The following is a 25,308-nucleotide window of genomic DNA, read 5'->3' on the forward strand; positions in this document are numbered from 1 at the left end:
GTTGAAAACAATGTACATTTTGGTCATTAATATGTAAGCATGATCATGAATTCATTATGTACAAGTATATTATTCTTTCACATTGTCCTTTTTGTACCAACAAATTATTAATAGCACCATTGTAATGTAATTCTTAAGTGTGGGAAATTTAGAGAAAACCTGTTGATTTATGGTTATCTATATTATTAATCCCCTGCCAATTTAAGAATGGTGGGGGGTGGGGGGTTATAGGAATGGTCTCCGTCCGTTCTTCCGTCCTTACATCGTGCCCGCTCCATATCTCCTAAACCCCTTGAAGGATTTTCATGAAACTTGGTTCAAATGATCACCTATCCAAGTCGATGTGCAGAACTTACGAGTCAGTCTTGTCGGCCCAAGTTCAAGGTCACAACTCTAGGTCAAAGGTTTTAGCCTTCCATTTTGTGTCTGCTCCTAAACGCCTTGAAGGAATTTTATAAAACTTTGGTCAAATAATCACCTCATTAAGACGATGTGCAGAACTCATGTGTCAGCCATGCCAGCTAAAGGTTTATGGGTGGATGGATAGCTCAATGGTTTGCACATTGGCCTTCCAATCCTGAGGTCGGGGGTTCGATCCTCGGCAGCTACTCGGGAATTTTCAGAAACGCTTTTCAGTGTTTCCCACCCAACTAGAGGTGTACTGGTCAGGAACCCAGTAAAGTGCCTTTGAACTTGAAATTGACCATGAAAAGGGCGCTATATAAATCTGGTATAATAATAAATAATAATAAAGGTCAAGGTCACAACTTTGGGTTAAAGGTTTGAGCCTTCCATATTGTCCGCTCTGTATCTCCTAAACCCCTTGAAGGATTTTCATTAAACTTGGGTCAAATGATCACCTCATCAAGGCGATGTGCAGAGCTCATGACTCAGCCATGTTGGCTCAAGGTCAAGGTCACAACTCTGGGACAAAGGTTTGAGCCTTCCATTTTGTGTCCGCTCTTTATCTCCTAATCCCCTTGAAGGATTCATATGAAACCTGGGTCAAATGATCTGCTCCATATCTCCTAAACCCCTTTAAGGATTTTCATGGAACTTGGGTCAAATGATCACCTATCTAAGATGATGTGCAGAACTCATGAGTCCGCCATGCTGGCTAAGGTCAAGGTCACAACTCGAGGTGAAAGGTTTTAGCTTTCCATTTTGTGTCCACTCTATATCTCCTAAACCCCTTGAGGGAATTTTATAAAACTTGGGTCAAATGATCACCTCATCAAGATGATGTGCAGAACTTATAAGTCAGCCATGCCGGCTCAAGGCCAAGGTCACAACTTTCCATTTTGTTTCCACTCTGTATCTCCTAAACCCCTTGAAGGATTTTCATCAAACTTGGGTCAAACGATCACCTCATCAAGAACTCATGAGTCAGCCATGTCAACTCAAGGTCAAGGTCACAGCTCAAGGTCAAAGGTTTGAGCTCTGTATCTCCTAGACCCCTTGAAAGATTTTCATGAAACTTGGGTCAAATGATCACCTCATGAAGACGATGTGTGCAGAATTCATGGTTCAGTCATGTCAGTTCAAGGTCAAGGTCACAGCTCAAGGTCAAAAGTTTACCCTTTCACTATCCATAACAGTGGCGGGGGATTTAGCTGTCTTTCAGACTGCCTTGTTTCTCAAGGTGTATACCAACCCCGCCCACTTAGCTCAGTAGGTAAGAGCGTTGGTCTATGGATTGCGGGGTTGCGAGTTCGATCCTCGGGCGGGGCACATGTTCTCCGTGACTGTTTGATAAACGACATTGTGTCTGAAATCATTAGTCCTCCACCTCTGATTCATGTGGGGAAGTTGGCAGTTACTTGCGGAGAACAGGTTTGTACTGTCCAGGAACACTGGTTAGGTTAACTGCCCGCCGTTACATGACTGAAATACTGTTGAAAAACAGCGTTAAACCCAAAACAAACAAACAAGGTGTATACCAAAACAAAATTGTACAAAAATATACAATTAATAATGACAAAAAACCCACAACATTCTGTAAATTGGAAGTCCAAATATTAAAATCTCATATACAAAGGCTAAGACCTCACATATAACTTATTTTCTTTTTTTTTTGTGAATTTTGGAGTGCTATTTCAAGTCAGGTAATTTTTAATGCTTTTTACTCTTGAAAAAATGTTCTCATTAAAATTAACTAAAATGTCTGTATGAGATTATCCTGTACGAATAGATAGCACTTTATGGTAATATACAAGAAAGAAGCACATGTCAAGGAAATGACAAACAGCAAAATATGAGCTTAAAGTAGCATAATTTTCTGAGTAATTGTAAACAGTGTTTGTTTTATACCAATTCAATAAAAAAACTGGTCTTCTGTGAAACCAGACTGACCTCTTCTTATATTCTTACAATTATGGATCGTGAAAGGCAATTTTGTTTTTAAACTGCCAGGAAAATATATCATTTTTTTAAAAACATTTTGACACAATAACCTTTCAATTTCATTCAGAGTACAATATATATATAGTAATTGTTTACATGAGTAACAGATAGGTGAACACATTCTAGTATTCTCCAAAGGAAAACTTAAATATGGTCAATCTCATTTAAGAAACATGTTATATATGGCATTTAAAATGAAAACTAGGTTTATTCTAATAAAACTACCATCAATTCCAAGGACATCATAGAACCTCCAAAATAGTTTTTATATCTCAGCTGTAAAAAGACTGTTCCACTTTTTAGCTCACCAGAGCACAAAGTGCTCAAGGTGAGCTATTGTGACCGGTCATTGTCCAGCGTGCGTTGTCCGTCGTGCGTCGTGCGTCGTACGTCAACATTTGCCTTGTGCTCTGTTGCCTGACTCTAGAGGCTACATTTGTGACCCAATCTTTATGTAACTTGGTCAGAATGTTAGTCTTGATGATCTCTAGGACAAATTTGAAACTGGGTCATGTGGGGTCAAAAACTAGGTAAGTAGGTCACATCAAAGGAAAAGCTTGTGAACACTCTGGAGACCACATTTGTGATCCAATCTTTATGGAACTTGGTCAGAATGTTAGCCTTGATGACCTCTAGGTCAATTTTGAAACGGGGTTATGTAGGGTAAAAAACTAGGTAGTAGGTCGAAAAAAGGGAAAAGTTTGAACATAGAGACCCACTTTTGACCCAATCGTATGAAACAGGTGGGATTTTAGTTTTGTGATCTCTGGCAAGTTTAAAAATGGTTTATGTGAGGTCAAAAATGGGTCAGTGGGTCGATCAAGGGAAAACTTGTGAACATTTTGAGACCACTTTTGGCCCCCAATTTTTATGAAATTTGTCAGAAGTTAGTTGAGATTTCAAGTCGGATCGAAATGGGTCATGTTGGTTTTAAAAATGGTCACTTTCAAATAAAAGGAAAAAGATTGTGAACATTTAGAGGCCACTTTTGTGACCCAATTTTTTGAAACTTTGTCAGAGTATTAGTTGATGATTTTAGGTCTGTTCGAAACTGGGCATGTGGGCAAAAACGGTCGTGGCAGAAAAAAAAGGAAAATTTTGTAAACGAGACACTTTTGTGACCCAATTTTTATGAAATTGGCAAATGTGTCTTGATGCCTGGGCAAAATTTGAAACGGGGTATGGGGGGTCAAAAACTGGGTCAGTGGGTCGTAAAAGGAAAAGTTTGTAAACTCTCTAAAACCCTCAATTTTGCCTATTTTTATAAAATTTGGTCGAATGAAAGTCCTGATGATCTTGGGTCAAGTTCGAAAGGGGTCATTTGGGGCAAAACTGGCAGTAGGTCAGATAAAAGGAAAGTTGGAACACTAGAGACCAATTTTTGACCAATCGTATAAACATGTAGGATATTAGTCTTGATGAATCTAGGTAAGTTCAAATGTCTGTATGAGTTTAATCCTGTAGGTCATTGGTAGCACTAATGGAAAACATAGAACACATGTCAAGGAAATTGGACAAACAGCAAAATATGAGCTTAAAGTAGCATAATTTGATCGAGTAATTGTAATAGTGTTTGTTTTTACCAATTCAATAAAAAAAACTGCTTCTGGTAACAGGACTGGACTCTTATATTTACAAGTAGGATCAGTGAAAGGCAATTTGTTTTTAAATGCCATGGAAATTATATCATTTTAAAAACATTTTGACACAATACCTTTCAATTATCAGAGACATATATATAGTAATGTTACATGATACAGTATGTGAACACATCTATATTCCCAAGGAAATTAATATGGTCATTTCATTTAAAACATGTATTATGGCATTTAAAATAAAACTAGTGTTATTCTAATAAAACTTACCATCAATCAAGGCACATCATAGAACCTCCAAATAGTTTTTAAATCTAGCTGTAAAAAGACTGTTCCTTTTAGCTCACAGATCACAAAGTGCTCAAGGTGAGTATGTGCGGTCATTCAAACGTGGTTGCCGCTGCGTCGTGCGATAGTACGTCAAAATTGCTTGTGCTCTAGTTGCCTGACTTCTAGAGGCTACATTTGTGACCAATCTTTATGAACTTGGTCAGAATTTTAGTCTTGATATCTCTAGGACAATTTGAAACTGGGTCATGTGGGGTCAAAAACTAGGTTCTAGGGTCACATCAAAGGAAAAGCTTGTGAACACTCTGGAGACCACATTTGTGATCCAATCTTTATGGAACTTGGTCAGAATGTTAGCCTTGATGACCTCTAGGTCAAGTTTGAAACTGGGTTATGTAGGGTCAAAACTAGGTCAGTAGGTCAGATCAAAGGAAAAGCTTATGAACACTAGAGACCACACTTTTGACCCAATCTGTATGAAACATGGTCGGAATATTAGTCTTGATGATCTCTAGGTCAAGTTTGAAACTGGTTTATGTGAGGTCAAAAACTAGGTCAGTAGGTCAGATCAATGGAAAACCTTGTGAACATTATAGAGACCACATTTGTGACCCAATCTTTATGAAACTTTGTCAGAATATTAGTCTTGATGATCTCTAAGTTAGGATCGAAACTGGGTCATGTTGGATTAAAAACTAGGTCACCTATTCAAATCAAAGGAAAAGATTGTGAACACTCTAGAGGCCACATTTGTGACCCATCTTATGAACTTTAATATAGCCTGATGATCTAGGTTGTTCGAAAGGTCATGTGTGGTCAAAAACAGGTCAGTAGTCAGATCAAAGGAAAAGCTTGTGAACGAGACCACATTTGTGACCCAATCTTTATGAAACTTGGTCAGAATGTAGTCTTGATGATCTCTAGGTCGAATTTGAAACTGGGTCATGTGGGGTCAAAAACTAGGTCAGTAGGTCAGATCAAAGGAAAAGCTTGTGAACTCTCTAGAGACCTCAATTTTGACCCTATCTTTATGAAACTTGGTCAGAATGTAAGTCCTGATGATCTCTAGGTCAAGTTCGAAACTGGGTCATTTGTGGACAAAAACTAGGTCAGTAGGTCAGATCAAAGGAAAAGCTTGTGAACACTAGAGACCACATTTTTGACCCAATCTGTATGAAACATGGTCAGAATATTAGTCTTGATGAACTCTAGGTCAAGTTCGAAACTGGTTCATGTGGGGTCAAAAACTAGGTCAGTTGGTCAGATCAAAGGAAAAGCTTATGAACACTAGAGACCACATTTGTGCCCCAATCTTTATGAAACTTGATCGGAATGTTTGTATTGATGATCTCTAGGTCAAGTTTGAATCTGGGTCATGTGGGGTCAAAAAGTAGGTCAGTAGGTCAGATCAATGGAGAACCTTGTGAACACTATAGAGACCACATTTTTGACCCAATCTTTATCAAACTTTGTCAGAATGTTAGTCTTGATGATCTCTAAGTCAGGATCGAAACTGGGTCATGTTGGATTAAAAGCTAGGTCACCTTGGATTAAAAACTAGGTCACGTGTTCAAATCAAAGGAAAAGATTGTGAACACTCTAGAGGCCACATTTGTGACCCAATATTTATGAAACTTAGTCAGAAAGTTTGGCTTGATGATTTCTAGGATCTGGGTCATGTGGGGTCAAAAACTAGGTCACCTGGTCAAATCAAAGGAAAAGCTTGTGAACACTTTAGAGGCCACATTTGTGACTCAATTTTTATGAAACTGAGTCAGAATATTTGTCTTAATCATTTCTAGGTCAAGTTTGAATCTGGGTCATGTGGGGTCAAAAACTAGGTCTCTAGGCCAGATCAAAGGAACATCTTTTCAACACTCTAGAGACCATAATTTAAGTTTGAAACTCATAAGAATTAGTCAGAGTCTTGATGATCTCTAGGTCAAGTTCGAAACTGGTTCATGTGGGGTCAAAAACTAGGTCAGTAGGTCAGATCAAAGGAAAAGCTTATGAACACTAGAGACCATATTTGTGCCCCAATCTTTTTGAAACTTGATCGGAATGTTAGTATTGATGATCTCTAGGTCAAGTTTGAATCTGGGTCATGTGGGGTCAAAAACTAGGTCTCTAGGCCAGATCAAAGGAACATCTTTTCAACACTCTAGAGACCACAATTTAAGTTTGAAACTCATGAGAATTAGTCAGAATGTTTGTTTTAATAATCTATAGGTCAAGTTTGAATCTGGGTCTTGTGGGGTCAAAAACTAGGTCACCTGTCAAATCAAAGAAAAAGCTGAACACTCTAGAGGTCACAGTTGTAATCAAATCTTTATGAAATTCAGTCAGAATGTTTGTCTTCCTGATCTTTAGGTCAAGTTCAACTCTTGTTCATGTGGGGTCAAAAACTAGGTCAGTAGGCCAGATCAACTCTAGTGAGCATTGTATAGGGCCATGATGGCCCTCTTGTTTTCCATACATGTACTAAATACTCTTATGCAGTCATCAGTTTCCTCAGATAGAATCTTCAAAAATTACTTTGCCTGCAGTGCAGATAAATTAAAACTCAACTAACTTAATAAAGGGAAATTGAATGTATTTTTACAAAATGAAAATAATAAAGATATCGTTTGTTTGCAGTGCTCTGATGTATAGATGTGTTTTTTTTAATATTTTTCCCTATTCTGCCAACACAGACATGACAAAAATACAGACAATGAAAATTGAAGCTGTCAATATTTAGGCTAATAATGAAATTATTACATTCTATTGAAGCAAGTAAATACCTATGTTTTCTGTATGCTAAGGCTTACTGCTAGGATTTGAACCTAGAATTCTTACTGAAGTAAGCGTGTTTCCTTACACTACAAGAAGTAACCCCATAGCAACACAGACTTTAAGCATCTTAATACATATATAACAGTGAAATTAGTTCCAAAATCTGCAGTAAAAGATGATAACTGAAAAGATGCACATAAAAAGGCGATCTATATTGTGTGATGGTGATACTTGTAAATATTTCAACGGAACAAAATTTAATACATAATGGACTGTTGTGATATGTGCTGATAAATTAACAACACTCGATAGCACGTACATGTACAACTAAAAAATAACAAATGAAAGTGAACTTGTTGTTGAATCTAGAACTGTCAAAATTAAAAATATGTATCATATATATAAACAAATGTATGTGGTGACCAGATCCCTTGTCTCTAAGGTAAGTATAGAGGTCTGTGTATAATGTTATAAATTACAGGCAATTGCTATTTGGAAAAGCTGAAGTATATTATCATCAAAATTGCCTTATCAAAATCCCCTCAGCCAATCAGGCTACAGAAGTCGCTGGTAGTTACCTGTCGTACTTTTTCAAAGTTAACAGGGAACCGGAGTCTAGAGTAACGTAAATCCTAGCTATATGTAAAGATGTTGCAACATACAGTTACACTACTATTTATGTTGCTATATATTGTTGCAGTACTGTTTCTGTTGCTATATATTGTTGCAGTACTGTTGATGTTGCTATATATTGTTGCAGTACTGTTGATGTTGCTATATGTGACGCACCATGACATTTTGGGTCCAAATTCGGCGTTACGTCATTTGAGAAAACATCGATTAAAGTTACGTCACAAAAAAAATGGTGGACGTTACCACGTGTTCGCGGCAATTAATGCATTTCTTGTTTTCAATAATACTCTACCTTGCCACAAGAAAAAAATGAAGTGACATTTATAAACATTTCCGTGTTTTGCAATTTCGTTTCTTTAAAAAATTTAAATGATTGATAATTTATCGCCCTTTGAATCGACACGCCATTTGTAAACATCGAAGGTCGCGGAGAAAATGAAACTACCAAAAACAATTATTTGATGATTTATTTCGATTGTATAAAGAATGACAGTTAGCGAATCTCAAGGTAAGTAAGTATTTAAGCGATATGTAAGGTTAAAAATATTATTTGAGTTCATATCGACAGTTTTGTCCGATATCTTTTCCAAAAATAGCCCAGATTTGACACTAATGACAGATTCGAGGTAGATTTAGCACAGTTCACATTTTATTTACAAGTGTCAATATATTGTAGACGTTTTTTTATTTACTGAATCTGCCATGAATTCAACTTTTTTTAAATCGGTGTTGACTCTTACTCAGTAGAATCTGTATGCAAGACAGTTACAAGAAGACCTTGTGACTCTGGTGCCAGACAAAATTACAACAGTCAGTCATAATGTTTAGTTCTACATATTAAAGTTAAAGCCCTGATCATTTTATAAATATAGCCATGCCATGAAAGTGACTGATTAAGAATAGTTGCATCACATCTATTGTCAGCTTCAACCACTAATTTCTTACATGTAATGTCAAATCAGTCCATACATAAAACTTCTACAAGGCATAAATATTGTTTTTACTTGGAAAGAGACAGTTTTTTCCAAAGCTTTTCAGTCTTTGTGCTAAATAAGTACTGAGCTAACTGCCCAGGGCATTTTTATCTCACATTTCAGCCTTTTTCAGTATTTTTTTTTCATTTTACAGATCAACCACTGAGGATTGTTTGGCTTGATGCAATGACCTTAAACAATGAAATGATTTTCCAGGAAGGTCTATACACAACAAGCTGGATTTTATGGGGGTTTGTAAATTTCTTCATACATTTTTACACTTACTATACTGCTATTCTTAGAAAGATAAAGACATTAAAGTAGCATAAACATAAATGATCTATTTCATTCGTAACATTTTAAGAGAAATGATTTTGATTATAGACCCATTCAACAAATATGTGTAATATATTAAGAAGTGAATAAGTAATGACATGCAATAATTGAATATATCATGTATGTATTTTTTCATATTTTCAAAATTATTTTTACAGTATTTGTGTTTACATTAAGTTTGATTGCATGAATTGTATGTCTAGTCTGTAGGAATCTTAGCTAGTTTATGCATTCTTGAAAAGCTACTTTTTCTGCATGAATACTGTAAGATTCTTGGGTGAGTTTATACTTATCAAATCTGCTTTCAGTCAGCTTTTAACAAAAAGACTCTCTTAAGCTTAAAAAGATGCTTTACAGTCTAATATTCTGTAACCTTATACTAATCTTATTAAAATGAAGTTCTAATGTTGATGAATTTTTGTTTTGCAGAGATGAGAGAACTATGAATATGTAAATGGGAATGAAACAGAAGGAATTAATATGTTCTACTGATCATCCAGCTGAAATCATGCCTGTGGAATAGAGTGCATGTCACAAATACTGATATGAGCAAATAACTCCATATTGCACAAATAATGTCATGTGTCCTGACATCATGACCTGAAAAAGTTAAAAATTCTAGTTCAAATTACAAATGTGTTTCAAGAAAAAGTAAAACTTAGTCAACTGTGAGAAATATTGGGTAAAAGTAGTGTTTTGATGTCATGACAGCTGTGAAGTTGTTTGAGAAGCACTATCTTAATTGTTCTAACAATACAGAATTTAACATAAATTTTCCAAAACTGCATGCATGAAATACTAAGACATGTCTGTTGAATGAATCCTAGTTGTTTCAAAACTACAACATGTGTGACATTAAAGCACAACCTTTGGAGAAAACATTTTTACAATAAAAACTGCCTTGCCAGTGTGAGTGTAGGAAGGATTTTTCCAGAAATGGCAGAAAACTACCAATATAGCAGAAAATATTTGTTACTGGCTGAATATAATTTATTTCATTTCAAGAATTAATCATGTTAATCCATGGTTATAATTGTGTTAAAAGATATTTTTACATGACATGACCTTTGCAGAAATAGCATTTTTTTTTGCAAAACATTGTGAGTTGCAATGGTAACACAAACTTGACTTAAATTTAGATTTGTTTGATTATGTAGACAGCAAGCGTCTTCTTTATATTCTGCTAATCAGACTATGTTCTGCAAGAAAATATCTTTTATGTGTAACCATCAACAAAACATGTCATAACACAAATCTGTCATAAAATGGCAGAGCTGTAATGCAGGTAGGCATATCAGGAAAATATGTAGTTCTGAAAGACAAGTTATATTACATAAAATGATGTTTGTTTTTTATAAATGATCATAATGGACCATTTGTGGTGTAAATCAAATGTATACTGAACAGATGCTAAATAAATGTTCTGATTCTTCCTGGAAAATTTACAAAAAACTACTATTTTAAGGAAATAGTGTATTGTTGCCATGGTAACATTAATTTAACTTTTAAATTATTTTGGATATCATCATATGTAAACAACATCTTTCTTGTTTATATGTTATATATGTTAAGCTGTATTATGTTAGTGAATATATTTTCATATGTAATAATTGCATCAACAAAGCACTATGTTATTACAAAAGCCTGCCTTAAAATGGCAATAGTTGTAACTGAGAGAGGTGTATCTGAAAATTATGTATTTCTTAAACCATATTACATTAATTTTCACGGAATGATGTCTACTCTCTTACTTTTAAATAAGAAAACAGACAGCTTTTGATGTAATATATATGGAAAAACACTTCCAATATTCAATTTATTACAAAGAAATTGCCAAAAATGTTAGTATTTTTGTAAGAAAATACCACATTGTTGCCATGGTAATGTTAGTATTTTTGTAAGAAAATACCACATCGTTGAAATGGTAATGATTCTCTGATCAGTAATCTAAGTCTTTTGAAATTTTAGCAAACTCACAGTTGATAATAACAGTCTAATAATTATATTTTCTTGCCTGATATTCTTTCTTACTGTTTGATAGATAAAGTGTCTATAATAATAAGATTAATGTCCTAGTTTTTGGGATGTTGTCTAATTTGATATCAAATAAATTCTGTATCTTGTTCAAAAGAATGTCATAAAACAATTGTCTGTAAACTGTTAGCACACTAGAAAAAGTTAATTGTGTATTTATTTCACATTCTGTGTAATTTATTGCCAGATTCATCAAAAAACTGTTAAAAAAGAGGTTAAACAACAGTGTTGCTATAGAAACGATTTTTAGAACATAAATATTTTTATACTACATGAAAGAAAGAGACAAAAAGAAATACATTCCATTAATTGCATGTTGCTTTTGTTATTTTATCATGTATTTTATCTTGATATTATTTAAATATGGTGTCTTTATTAAGATATACTGCCTCAATTTTGATACAGTTAGAAAAAACATGGTGTCCGAAAAGTGGTAATATCTCCATGACAACGACTAATTTTTGTTGTCAAATTGAAGATTTTTACTCAAAACGGGTCAGTCTGTCAGATTAGCCAAAAACCCCATTTTTGACCAAAATTGCATTTGGACCCAAAATCTCATGCTCTGTCACATATATTGTTGCAGTACTGTTGATGTTGCAGCATACTGTTACAGTACTATTGATGTTGCTATATATTGTTGCAGTACTGTTGATGTTGCTATATATTGTTGCAGTACTGTTGATGTTGCTATAATTATATTGTTGCAGTACTGTTGATGTAGCAGCATACGGTTACAGTACTATTGATGTTGCTATATATTGTTGCAGTACTATTGATGTTGCTATATATTGTTGCAGTACTGTTGATATTGTTGCAGTACTGTTGATGTTGCTATATATTGTTGCAGTACTGTTGATGTTGCTATATATTGTTGCAGAACTATTGATGTTGCTATATATTGTTGCATTACTGTTGATGTCGCTATATATTGTTGCAGTACTGCTGATGTTGCTATATATCGTTGCAGTACTGTTGATGTTGCTATATATTGTTGCAGTACTGTTGATGTTGCTATATATTGTTGCAGTACAGTAGATGTTGCTATATATTGTTGCAGAACTGTTGATGTTGCTATATATTGTTGCAGTACTGTTGATGTTGCTATATATTGTTGCAGTACTATTGATGCTGCTATATATTGTTGCAGCACTGTTGATGTTGCAGTACTGTTGATGTTGCAGCACTATTGATGTAGCAGCACTGTTGATGTTGCAGCACTACTGATGTTGCAGTACTATTGATGGTGCAGCACTGTTGATGATGCAGCACCGTTGATGTTGCAGCACTATTGATGTTGCTATATATTGTTGCAGTACTATTGATGTTGCTATATACTGTTGCAGTAATGTTGATGTTGCTATATATTGTTGCAGTACTAGTGATGTTGCTTTATATTGTTGCAGTACTATTGATGTTGCTATATATTGTTGCAGTACTAGTGATGTTGCTAATATTGTTGCAGTACTATTGATGTTGCAGTACTATTGATGTTGCAGTACTGTTTACGTCGCAGTACTGTTGATGTTGCAGTACTGTTGATGTTGCTATATATTGTTGCAGTACTATTGATGTTGCAGTACTGTGATGTTGCAGTATTGATGTATAGTCAGTACTATGATTGGTATGTTGATGCAACTTGATGTTGCTTTAGTACAGTACTATTGATGTTGCAGTACTGTTGATGTTGCTATATATTGTTGCAGCACTATTGATGTTGCAGTACTATTGATTTTGCAGTACTATTGATGTTGCTATATATTGTTGCAGCACCATTGATGTTGCAGCACTCTTTATGTTGCAGTACTGTTGATGTTGCAGCACTGTTGATTTTGCAGCACTATTGATGTTGCAGTACTATTGATGTTGCTATATATTGTTGCAGTACTGTTGATGTTGCTATATATTGTTGCAGTACTATTGATGTTGCTATATACTGTTGCAGTACTGTTGATGTTGCAGCACCGTTGATGTTGCAGCACTATTGATGTTGCAGTAATATTGATGTTGCTATATATTGTTGCAGTACTGTTGATGTTGCTATATATTGTTGCAGTACTATTGATGTGATGTTGCTTTACATTGTTGCAGTACTATTGATGTTGCTATATATTGTTGCAGTACTATTGATGTTGCAGTACTATTGATGTTGCAGTACTGATTATGTCGCAGTACTGTTGATGTTGCAGTACTATTGATGTTGCAGTACTGTTGATGTTGCAGTACTATTGATGTTGCAGTACTGTTGATGTTGCAGTACTATTGATGTCGCAGTACTGTTGATGTTGCAGTACTACTGATGTTGCAGCACTATTGATGTTGCAGTACTGTTGATGTTGCAACACTGCTGATGTTGCAACACTATTGATGTTGCAGTACTCTTGATGTTGCAGTGCTATTGATGTTGCAGTTCTGTTGATGTTGCTATATATTGTTGCAGTACTATTGATGTTGCAGTACTATTGATGTTGCTATATATTGTTGCAGTACTATTGATGTTGCAGTACTGTTGATGTTGCAGTACTATTCATTTTTCAGCACTGTTGGTGTTGCAGTACTGTTGATGTTGCAGTACCATTGATGTTGCAGCACTGTTGATGTTGCTGCACTGTTGATGTTGCAGTACTGTTGATGTTGCAGCACTATTGATGTTGCAGAACTACTGATGTTGCAGTACTATTGATGTTGCAGTACTGTTGATGTTGCAGTACTACTGATGTTGCAGCACTATTGATGTTGCAGTACTGTTGATGTTGCAACACTGCTGATGTTGCAACACTATTGATGTTGCAGTACTCTTGATGTTGCAGTGCTATTGATGTTGCAGTTCTGTTGATGTTGCTATATATTGTTGCAGTACTATTGATGTTGCAGTACTATTGATGTTGCTATATATTGTTGCAGTACTATTGATGTTGCAGTACTGTTGATGTTGCAGTACTATTCATTTTTCAGCACTGTTGGTGTTGCAGTACTGTTGATGTTGCAGTACCATTGATGTTGCAGCACTGTTGATGTTGCTGCACTGTTGATGTTGCAGTACTGTTGATGTTGCAGCACTATTGATGTTGCAGAACTACTGATGTTGCAGTACTATTGATGTTGCAGCACTGTTGATGTTGCAGTACTGTTGATGTTGCAGCACTATTGATGTTGCAGTACTGTTGATGTTGCAGCACTATTGATGTTGCAGCACTATTGATGTTGCAGCACTGTTGATGTTGCAGTACTATATGTCAGTCATGTTCAGCATTTGATGTTGCGATGTAGTCACATTTGATGTTGCAGCTTTGTCACTATATGTTGATGTTGCGCAATTTCACTTTGTGTTGCGTACTGTTGATGTTGCAGTAAATGTTGATGTTGCAGCACTGTTTGAATGTGTGTGCAGCACTGTTGATGTTGCCTATGTTTATGTTGCAGACTGTTGATGTTTGCAGTACACTATTGATGTTGCAGCACTGTTGATGTTGCAGTACTATTGATGTTGCAGTACTGTTGATGTTGCAGTACTATTGATGTTGCAGTACTGTTGATGTTGCAGTACTGTTGATGTTGCAGTACTGTTGATGTTGCAGTACTATTGATGTTGCAGCACTGTTGATGTTGCAGTACTGTTGATGTTGCAGTACTGTTGATGTTGCAGCACTGTTGATGTTGCAGTACTGTTGATGTTGCAGTACTGTTGATGTTGCAGCACTATTGATGTTGCAGCACTGTTGATGTTGCAGTACTATTGATGTTGCAGTACTGTTGATGTTGCAGTACTATTGATGTTGCAGTACTGTTGATGTTGCAGTACTGTTGATGTTGCAGTACTGTTGATGTTGCAGTACTATTGATGTTGCAGCACTATTGATGTTGCAGTACTGTTGATGTTGCAGTACTATTGATGTTGCAGCACTATTGATGTTGCAGTACTGTTGATGTTGCAGTATATTGATGTTGCAGCACTATTGATGTTGCAGTACTGTTGATGTTGCAGTACTTCTGATGTTGCAGCACTATTGATGTTGCAGCACTATTGATGTTGCAGTACTATTGATGTTGCAACACTGTTGATGTTGCAGTATACAGTTGCAGTTACTGTACTTTTTTTTCAGGCCCCATAGGGGTAACCCCTTTTATTTACCCCGCCATTGTCATAATAAGGGTAGGGGAGCATCCGCCTATCAGCCTTACAATGTTTATGAAATAGTTAAATAAGATTATTCTACCATCCGAAATCATATACGAACGACACTTACAAAATTCTCAGTTCAATACACATTTATACGAACCTTTCAGGTATGACAAAATATGATAGCAATCCAAATAATAATTACAGATGCATATGAAACTGTAAACACGAAATCCTACTGTCATTCTCATATATAAAAACTTATTGTTAATATTTTTGGCAAAGTATGGCCACTCCAATATCTTAGGTATCCCGACGTTACCTGCCGAGGAAACCTATGCTGAAACATTCAGTCAACCGGGAGGACACCAGACGCGCTCGTAAGCACACCACATTATCATTACTCTACAGTTGCAGTAGAAGTAACGAATAATCTTACACGGATGCAAGGGATATTACGTACACCACAGTAAATTAAATATTCCCCATAACTCGACGTTACCTGCCAAGTAATGAGGAATATTTAGCGGACAGATGGAGCAAGGCAAGGTACTGTAATTCTAAGTAAGGCAAATACTATAATGAGCGAGGCTACAGTAACCCACAGTAAATTAAACTTTCCCCATAACTCGACGTTACCTGCCAAGTAATGAGGAATATTTAGCGGACAGATGGAGCAAGGCAAAGTACTGTAATTCTAAGCAAGGCAAATACTATAATGAGCGAGGCTACAGTAACCCACAGTAAATTGAACTTTCCCCATAACTCGACGTTACCTGCCAAGTAATGAGGAATATTTAGCGGACAGATGGAGCAAGGCAAGGTACTGAAATTCTAAGCAAGGCAAATACTATAATGAGCGAGGCTACAGTAACCCACAGTAAATTAAACTTTCTCCATAACTCGACGTTACCTGCCAAGTAATGAGGAATATTTAGCGGACAGATGGAGCAAGGCAAAGTACTGTAATTCTAAGCAAGGCAAATACTATCATGAGCGAGGCTATGACATAAGCAAGGCTATGACACATTTAAGCGAGGCTAGTCAGAGCACTAGAGCAATACCTTATACACAGCAACAGACGGACTATAGCAACGTCCAGAAGCACGCCCGATTGCCCCCGGCCGACAGAATTTTTCTTGGCCACAATAAATTTGCCAAAACGTGTCCCTCAAAAATTCTGCGTAAATATTTCTTAAGTTCTTAAATAACTTTTTATCACTAATATAGTTGCTGCTTGAACAAAACATGGTTCAACCTTGACAGATCAGACCGATAGCTTGGGTAAAATTTATTTCTTTTGAGCACACGTTTTATGCTTAAGAATTATGTCCTTAATGTAATCCAAATAGAATTCGATCCCAACCAAGTTAAGATATACTCCATCAGGAAGATAAAAGGCTGTTTTTGCATCATCATCTGGGGAGACCACATCCCCTTCCCAGAAGACAATATGATTTTATGGCCTAATTGGTTAATGCGTTTCCGTTTCTTTTCAATGCCTTTGTCCGACTCTTGGGCACCTTGCCATCTTTGTCTCTGTAAGATGTCAATCCATACAAAAAATGTTTCTGGAAAAGCTACTCTTAGGTAAGTTATTTCGTTTCTTATAATTTCTCAGAGAGACTGTGTTTTAATATTGACTAAATCGTTCCCACCTAAATGAATGAGTATAATCGACGGTGTTGTTGCCAGTAATACTTGACACTGTATGTGATGTCGGAGACCGTTCCAGCTCAAACCTCGCTTCCCCCACCATGCGATAGTCAAGTCATCAATTTTAAGATTTGGTCTGCCAGATGTGGTAGCCTGAACCCCAGCCCAATACGGAATTGAGTCGCCGATTATCCAGACATCTAAATGTGAAGAATGATATTTAATTGAATAATGGGATGCTTGGTCAGACTACCAATACATCTAACACTCTCTTCTTAAAACCATATCCAAGAACATTTTTGTGATATATTATATTATAGCTATAAATCTGTTACTACCTGAGCTTTATATATAAACACATTTGAAAAGTGCTGGTTTCCAAAAACAGTGAATCACGTGCGAATATAAAGTTTGTAGGCATTTGATGACCATCTGCCCAACTTTTTAATTGTCTCTGACGAATGACCTTGTGTTGCCAAGTCAGTCGCCCTACCAATTCTGAAACTGTGTGATCGAAAATGACCAGGGTTGTATTGTGTCAGACATTGCCTTTGAAAGTACATGCGTGAATTGTGACCTTGTGACTACTACGCTACTGTTATGAAAGAAAAGACTTGTTCTCAACCTAGTCCGCAATTCTAAATACTCAAGAAGTTTACTAACTGGGCATATATTGTCATTTTGTTTAGGCAATTTAATGAACACTGGTTTGCCCTTCTGACGTGTCTTATAATGCCGAAGACGAATAATGACATACTGACTATTATGACAGAAATTTATGTCGTTGAATGTATTACATGATCTATTCGAAGGAAATGTGGCGCTGTCAATTCACTTACTCGGAACAGACCAAAATAAGCCAAAGAAAACATGGCTGCAAAAGTTTTGCTTCGTAGATATCATAACAGACAACTGGTAGTTTGTTACAGATTTCAGCCAAAATGTTCATAGTGATTGGTGCCCGTTTGTCTTGTGTTACCCTGCTCCTGCGACAACCCTTTAAAATTTTGCTCACTACAAATACATTTTTAAAATCGTAAAATCCTTCGAGTTTATGGAAGTGATTTATGCTAGCCAAGTAAGTTGTTAATAGATTTTGCTGATAGCGCTTTTTCAAAACAAAATGCTAAAAACCATATGATATGTGATACCGGAATCGGCCAAAGATTTGCTAGTTTACATCTGTTCCTGAATTCTTCAAACATATTTAGGGCGGTATTGTAGGTCAATAGTGTATTTGGTGCTATTGCTGTAGCAAAAAGCTGTCTTGCTCTGTATTGAAGACGCTCTATAGGAAGGGAGGAATTAGACTGGGTTCTGGATCTGCTTCCGGTGCGAGCTCTCTGAATCTCGTCATTGTGAACGAGATAAACAATCGCAAATAGGCATTTCCTACCTACTCCGATGCCGATACGAACTCTGATCACGACGCTTATGTAGGGGTTTTCTCAAACGTTTTATTTATAATTATCATAGGAAAATCCAAGGGCGTATACATACATATACATCTAGTCAGTTGTTTGCTTTAATTCAGTCAGTGTAAGAGAGCAATACAAATTCATACATTACAGAATAAGTTCTAACTGTTTACGTCTGCAAACAAGTGCAGCACATGTGTTTACAATAAATGACAAGAACTGTCTTGGATGGCGCCATAACGAACCTATTACTTTGTACATCTTTAACTCGGCAATAGAATGTTCTACATAAACTCTGCATTTTCTAATGCGTTGGTTAAGTTTAACACATTTTCTGCGTTCATGACCTCTCTTCCTCGCAAGCTGTGTAGCTCTATATGGTGTTATAAGAGGGGCTCTGTTTGGGTAAATTTTGTCACCCAGAAGGACGCATTGTTCTGGAAAAAGAACGTCTGTCCCAATTTGACGCATGAGCCCAAATTGTTGCGCGTCATTCTGATGCCCTAAAAACCCACTCTCAATAAACCGGATGACTCCATACACATCTACTACAACCTGCGTATGTATACAGTGATATCCCCGATGACCAGAGTAGTATTGCTCTTGCGGCTCTGTCTCTGGTCTCTGAATTTCATGGGATGTACCGTCAATGGCACCAACGGCATCAGGTAATTTAGACCACACACCTCGCATTGCCTGCCACTCATCAATACTTAGCCAATCCACAAGATGTCTTAACTTTTCAAAGAATATTGGGATAAGTCGCCGGATTTCTAGACTCACTGTCGATTTACTGATGTTAAACAAACTTGCTAACATGTGATTAGTAGGGTATGTCCTCAGCCAAATAACAAAGAGAAGAACTCTATTTCTAATCGATAAAGCATGTTCCCTATCATCATTTATTGAAAGTAAGTTCTCCAATTCCAAAAAGGTCTCCGGTGTCTCGCCAGTTATTTGGTAAAACTGATATCTGTTGTTCGAAAATATTTGGAAGACATTCCTACCTTCATACGTATTAGTGTCTTCAGAAAAATGTCTAAAGCGGATGTCCGTATCAGGTGAGGGTGGTATACAAACGAGTGTCATTAAAAATGTCAACATTTGGCGAAAATATTCGGTATGGTCTGGTGGAGGCTGGATCAGTAACGGTAACAATGCCACAAACTCAAGCCGCTGTCTTCTATTCATTACAACTGTAAAAATATATGTCAATAGTAATTTCATGGCTACGCCTTTGCATCCGTATATAAGATATATATGTCTTATGTCACGATTTTCACGTGTTCTACTTAGTTGTACATTTACCTTATAACTTATACATATCGACAAGAAAAGAATGAGCGGCGGTAAGTTTATCTTTATATACATTATTTTCTTATTCATAAATGAATTGGTATCATTATAAATTAAAATTTCAACTTACCTGTTTATCTTGTTCTGTTTATGTTGCTATAAATGGCTACGTTTAAAAGTACCACTGTACATGTGTGTATACAAATGACTTCGTATCATTTACGAATCAAAATTACGTGCACTTCGTGTCGGCTTTCAAAAATTCCAAACACATTAAGATGCCAAATGTATCCCTTATCCTTAATTATTTACTGTTTTTCACTTACATTTTGAAAACATATTTCAGAAGAAACATTACTTCAACGGAGGAAGAAGGCTGTTCGTTTCTCGAAGGAAGAGACCCTTTTGATATTGCGAGCTTATAAAGAGCACCCGACTAGATGGGCGGATGTACTTGAAGATGTACAAGAAAATCTCGACCATCTTCCTCAGGCAGCAAGGGACCTGTATAGAAATGGCTCGATAAGAAAGCTGACAGACAGGATGTCGGCAAAGTTGTCGAAACTGATGGCTACGGGGGGAGTGATAGAAGATGAAGATATTAGGTATTAACTTTTACTTGAAAAATATTTGTTCTTTTACGACATCTTTTTAAGTTTTCAAATCTAGTTATAGAATATAGCTGTAAATTTAACAGTAAAAAAGATGTAGATATAAAAATTCATATCATTTTTGTTCACTTGTGCGGAAATAAATGTTGTTTCACTCTCTGAATTATTTTCGATCTTATACTGAATGTAACAAATATCTGCCAGATCTTTTTGCATTTTGGTAGTTGTTTTCGTATCATATTTTGAAAAAAGTCTCTGAAAAATCCATAATCATTAACCAATAAAGTGTTAAATATATTAGGACATGTAAAAAATTCTTTTGAATCAGACTAACATTGACACAGTTCTAGGTCATATGTTGACTTTCTAGCTTTCAATATTAAAGGAACACCTAAACCCCTTACCCCTAGTTTCGAACCAAGACATTCAGAGGCAACTGAATGAAACGAGTTTACCACTCTGCCACGGAGCAATCATGAAAATTATAAAGCGCAGAAATGACCCCTTAAACTCAATAATATGTTTTGTATCAATAAAACGCTCGCATATTTCGAAATTCAATATCAACATTTCAGGCGTGAAGTTAACCTGATTCGAGAGAACGAACGAAGAAATGTTAGAAATGTGCCTGCAGTACCTGCAGGGGAACAGGTAAATGAACAGCCAGATGATGTGTCTGACAATGAGCAACCTGACCAGGTCAACCAGCAAAACAACCACCAACCTGGAGCTGCAGATCGAAGGGACGCTATGGCGGCTGCTGTATCAGACACTGAATCGGATGGCGCACCGGCAGCACCAGAACCTCGGAGGCGCCGTCGGCGTCTTTCAGATTTGATTAAAGAAAATCATGAACTTTATAATGATTTTATGAAAAAGAAAATGCCACGATTTATGCGCCATTTCGGGCTTGATTCGTCTAGTGATGATTAGGTAGTTAATGTAATTTTATTTTCAAAACGTCTTATTTTACAATAAAGATTCCATTTCACACTTTTTTTCATTAATGACACCATGTAAAAATAAAAGGATCGAGAAAACATTTTGTTTGTATTATGCCTTACACATTATTATGAGACGACCCCCAATATCCATGCTATGTACGGTGTCGGCATCGGCATACGGATAGGTAGGAAATGCCTAATAGCATTCTGGCGGCCCGGAACATGGGATGCTTTAACCCAAATATTCAGTTTTAGACAACGTAGCGTTATCAATCTAATCAAACACATAACTCTCCCTGATTTAGATGGAAGTTTATTTAATATATGTACAGCTGCGATGTTATCATAGTTAAACCTAATCTTTTTATTACAGCTAACGGAACACCCAATTCTGACATTGTTTCTCAGAAAATTCTTAACGCACGTGTGCACGATTCTGTGCCATTGTCTGCCCCCAAGAAATCGTCCAAGAAATGTATCAGACCACCTGAGCGTAGTTTACTTTTAACTGTAAATTCCAAAAAACGTGAAAATCTTTCAAATGTGATACAGCTTATGGATGCACCGAAAGGTAAAGCTTCATCAAAATAGAATTTTCCTTCAAAACATAAACCCAGTAATTTAAAATCTTCTGGTTTCATTGGTACTAATCTATATGCGCTACGGATATCAGTTTTAAACATCTTACAGTTGTGTCCTAGTTCTTGAACTAATCTTACGGCTTCGTCAAAACTTGTGTATTGTACTGAACATAAAGCCGGGTCAATATAATCGTTCACGGATTTGCCCGGAGGGTAAGATAAGTGGTGAATCATCCAATATTCGCCATGTGTTTTCTTAGGGACAAGACCAATAGGTGACACAATTAAATTTGGCAAAGGTCGTTCGGTAAACGGACCAGCAGCCCTACCAGCTTCAACTTCTTTATTTATTTTGGATTTTATCAAGTCTGGATTGAACACAGTGGATCTTAAATTTTTGAGTCTCTGGGTGCACGTGGATCTGTGTATTGTATTGGAAAACCATAAATGAAGCCGTTCAGGAGAAAACCTCACGTTGATCATAAGCTTGTAAGTATTTTTTTAAGCTGAAATCTTTACCGGTGAACTTGCTAATTTCATGATATCAACAGAACTATTTTGCGTAACCTGGTCAGACTTTTGAGCACTAATGTTTCCTTGGGACTCTGTATGACCCGCGCCTAAAAAACTGTCGGCCACGAAAAGTACCTATTTGTGCAGGCGCCTGCGTTTGCATGCCGGCAGATTCTCCCGGTCTTGTGCATCTTACCGCAAGGTGAGGGCCGTGACAGTGCATGTATGAGAAAACCTGCAACTCGGCCGCGTGCAAGCACCCGAGTTGAAGTCATTGCACGTGTACTTTTACGGGTTAGAAGGCTTTTTTAGCACAGGCCTCATCTGCATACATCGCCACCACAGGTCATTGTTGATTTTTGACCATGATGCCGGTGTGATAGCCTGGCGCAAACGGAATTGTTCATCATATTCGCGCCAACTTAAGGAACCTTGTCTCATAGCCGCTTCCCTAATGTTGTACATATAATGTAAAATTTCGTACCCCTTATCAGTACGGTTCGATAAATACACAGATGCATAAATGAGAAAGGCATTTGTCCACTTTTCAATGTCGCTAATTTTTTCCTTACATTCTTTGTGGCCAGTTTCAATAAACCCTTCCTAACTTAACTTGAATACCGTGCCGTTGCAATATTCGGATAACTCAACGGCTCCTTTTAGCATCAAGGCGAGGTTAACATAAGACCCTTTGCAAATTTGCTGTTTTAGTGCGGGAGGTAAATGAGCAGCAATGTCATCATCGGCTACTCGTACCATAGACAAGGTGACGTCACAAATGCTACTACTAGTATTTGTAGCGTCTTGCAAACAATTGAGCGGAATTGCAGTTTGTGAGTCTCGTGCATTGAAATTGCTATTGCATACAGGAACCGAAATACTATTTTGAGTATTATTTGAGCTAACAACACTAGTGCTTTGGTGCAGTTCTGCAGAACTGTTGGAATTAAGGTCGCCACACCCCGTATTTAAATTTTCAACTAATGTACTATTATTGTTAGTCTGTGGAATTATCTGCGACTCTTTCAAAAGTTGTTCAAAGTCAATAAAGACATTTGTTTGATGCATTTGGTCTTCAGGCAAATATGCTGCCTCGTCCGCCGTTCTTTTCTTTCCCCTGGTCCTCCTCTCCGGCTGACTCGCCTCTACGTGCCTGGCGGGTTGTCGGAGCCGCGCTCTGCCTCGGCCACGTGGCATGACTGTGCAATTTTAACGAACATTGAACTGCTGTGTAGCAATACTGTGGTTGAACTGAGAATACTGCATGTGATCTCGAGATATAACGCTCGAATGGTTCACTGTCGCTTCCGCGTTCATCATTTATTTGTTATATTTAAACCGAGGATTAGGAAAGCAGGATTACTTTACAACAATGATTGTTTATTATTTACACGCCTAACGACGAGATATCCACTAATTTCGTTAATTTCACTATTTTTAAACAATCTAAAGGACTTTTTTCAAAATAATAGTAACGTACGAGGAATAACAATTCAACATGAACAAAATACAAATGAACTCTTTAATCTCTTAAAAATCTTTATTTTACTTTACGCTGATGATACAGTAATATTGGCAGAAACAGCGAATGACTTAAGGAAGCTTTAAATACTTACGAACAATACTGTGATACTTGGAAACTTAAGGTAAACACCTCAAAAACGAAAATTGTTGTTTTTGCTAAAGGCAGACAACCTATATATAATTTTACTTTTAAAAATGAAACCCTAGAGGTCGTGAATGAATATAAATATCTTGGTCTGTATTTTAATAGAAGTGGCTCTTTTCTTAGTTGTAGAAAACATATTTCAAACCAAGCAACTAGGGCTATGTATAGTCTTATTAAAAATTCCAATCGTCTTAACCTTCCAACAGATTTACAAATAGATCTCTTTAACAGAACTATCAGACCTATTTTACTTTATGGAGCTGAAATATGGGGTTTTGGTAAACTAGATTTAATAGAGCGTGTACAATTAAAATTTTTAAAATATGTATTAAAATTAAAAAGGTCTACTAATTATCTTGTTTATGGTGAAACGGGATGTATGCCATTGTCAATAGATATAGAAGAAAAAATAATTTCGTTTTGGTCAAGGCTCTGTGTAACTGAAGGTGGAGACACCCCAAACAAATTATCAGCTGCAGTTCATAAAAATATTTTACAATCAACAGAAACCATACCTATTGAAATGCTTAAAATAAAGTACCCATGGTTATACAATGTTCGATCTATTTTGATTAAATGCGGCCTTGTTAATATATGGACAGATCAAAATTTTCCGAATGCAAAATGGTTAAAGATGACCGTTAAACAAAAACTACAGGATTTATATTTAAATAATTGGTATTTTTAGTTGAAAATTCAAGCAATAGCACATTATACAGAGTATTTAAGAAATCTTTTGGTATTGAACCTTATTTATCCAAACTACAACCCTCTCTATTATATAATTTCATTAAATTTAGAACAAGGAATCACCGCTTACCTATTGAAACGGGAAACTGGTCAAGAATACCAATAAATGAAAGAACTTGTAACTCATGTAGAAACAGAATTGGGGATGAATTTCATTATTTATTCGAATGCGAACAGTTCTCCGATGCCAGAAGACAATTTATCAAACCATATTTTTATCGACGTCCGAATATGTTTAAATTAGAAAAATTAATGTGTACTAGCAACAAATCAGAATTTCTGAAGCTTTGTAAGTTTGTAAAGGTTATCCTACGAATTGCTAGAAATTAGAATGTAATCTTTTCTCCATATTTACAGATTATTATTTCTATTAATATGAATTGTGCATATATCATGTGTTTAATATTAATTGTTTATAACTGATATACTGTACTTTGATGTGTTTATATATGGTAGCCTCGTAATAGATCATATTGTCTATTGTAAATTCCTCATATTTGCATGTGTGTACATGTATTGAGAGAATAAACGAGATGTTATGTTATGTTATGTTAGAAAATAAATGCAATTATTTTTATGCAAAATAATTTTTATTTTGAAATAAATAGAATCAAACATTAACAATAGTACACATATTCACAAGCAATTCATTAAAAATTAACAAACAACATGGTTGAGAAACTTACATAATTACGTCCCTTGCCTTCTACAA

The 25,308-nt window shown here is 36.2% G+C and overlaps 1 protein-coding gene and 1 long non-coding RNA gene across 2 annotated transcripts; both read left to right on the plus strand.

Annotated features, from left to right (window-relative positions):
• Positions 1-8,063: 8,063 nt before the first annotated feature.
• LOC128552136 (uncharacterized) lies at positions 8,064-11,403 on the plus strand. Its single transcript, XR_008368981.1, has 3 exons — positions 8,064-8,202; positions 8,823-8,919; positions 9,434-11,403. It is a non-coding gene; the product is annotated as an uncharacterized LOC128552136 (long non-coding RNA).
• An 8,168-nt stretch (positions 11,404-19,571) lies between these two features.
• LOC123543638 (uncharacterized) lies at positions 19,572-21,156 on the plus strand. The gene is made up of 3 exons (XM_045329707.2): positions 19,572-19,581; positions 19,875-20,133; positions 20,715-21,156. Exons 1-3 carry the CDS (start codon positions 19,572-19,574, stop codon positions 21,070-21,072), a joined length of 627 nt encoding a protein of 208 aa, XP_045185642.2. The 3' UTR covers positions 21,073-21,156.
• The last annotated feature ends 4,152 nt before the right edge of the window (positions 21,157-25,308 follow it).

This window comes from Mercenaria mercenaria, unplaced genomic scaffold (genome assembly GCF_021730395.1).
Source record: "Mercenaria mercenaria strain notata unplaced genomic scaffold, MADL_Memer_1 contig_2072, whole genome shotgun sequence".
NCBI lineage: Eukaryota > Metazoa > Mollusca > Bivalvia > Venerida > Veneridae > Mercenaria > Mercenaria mercenaria.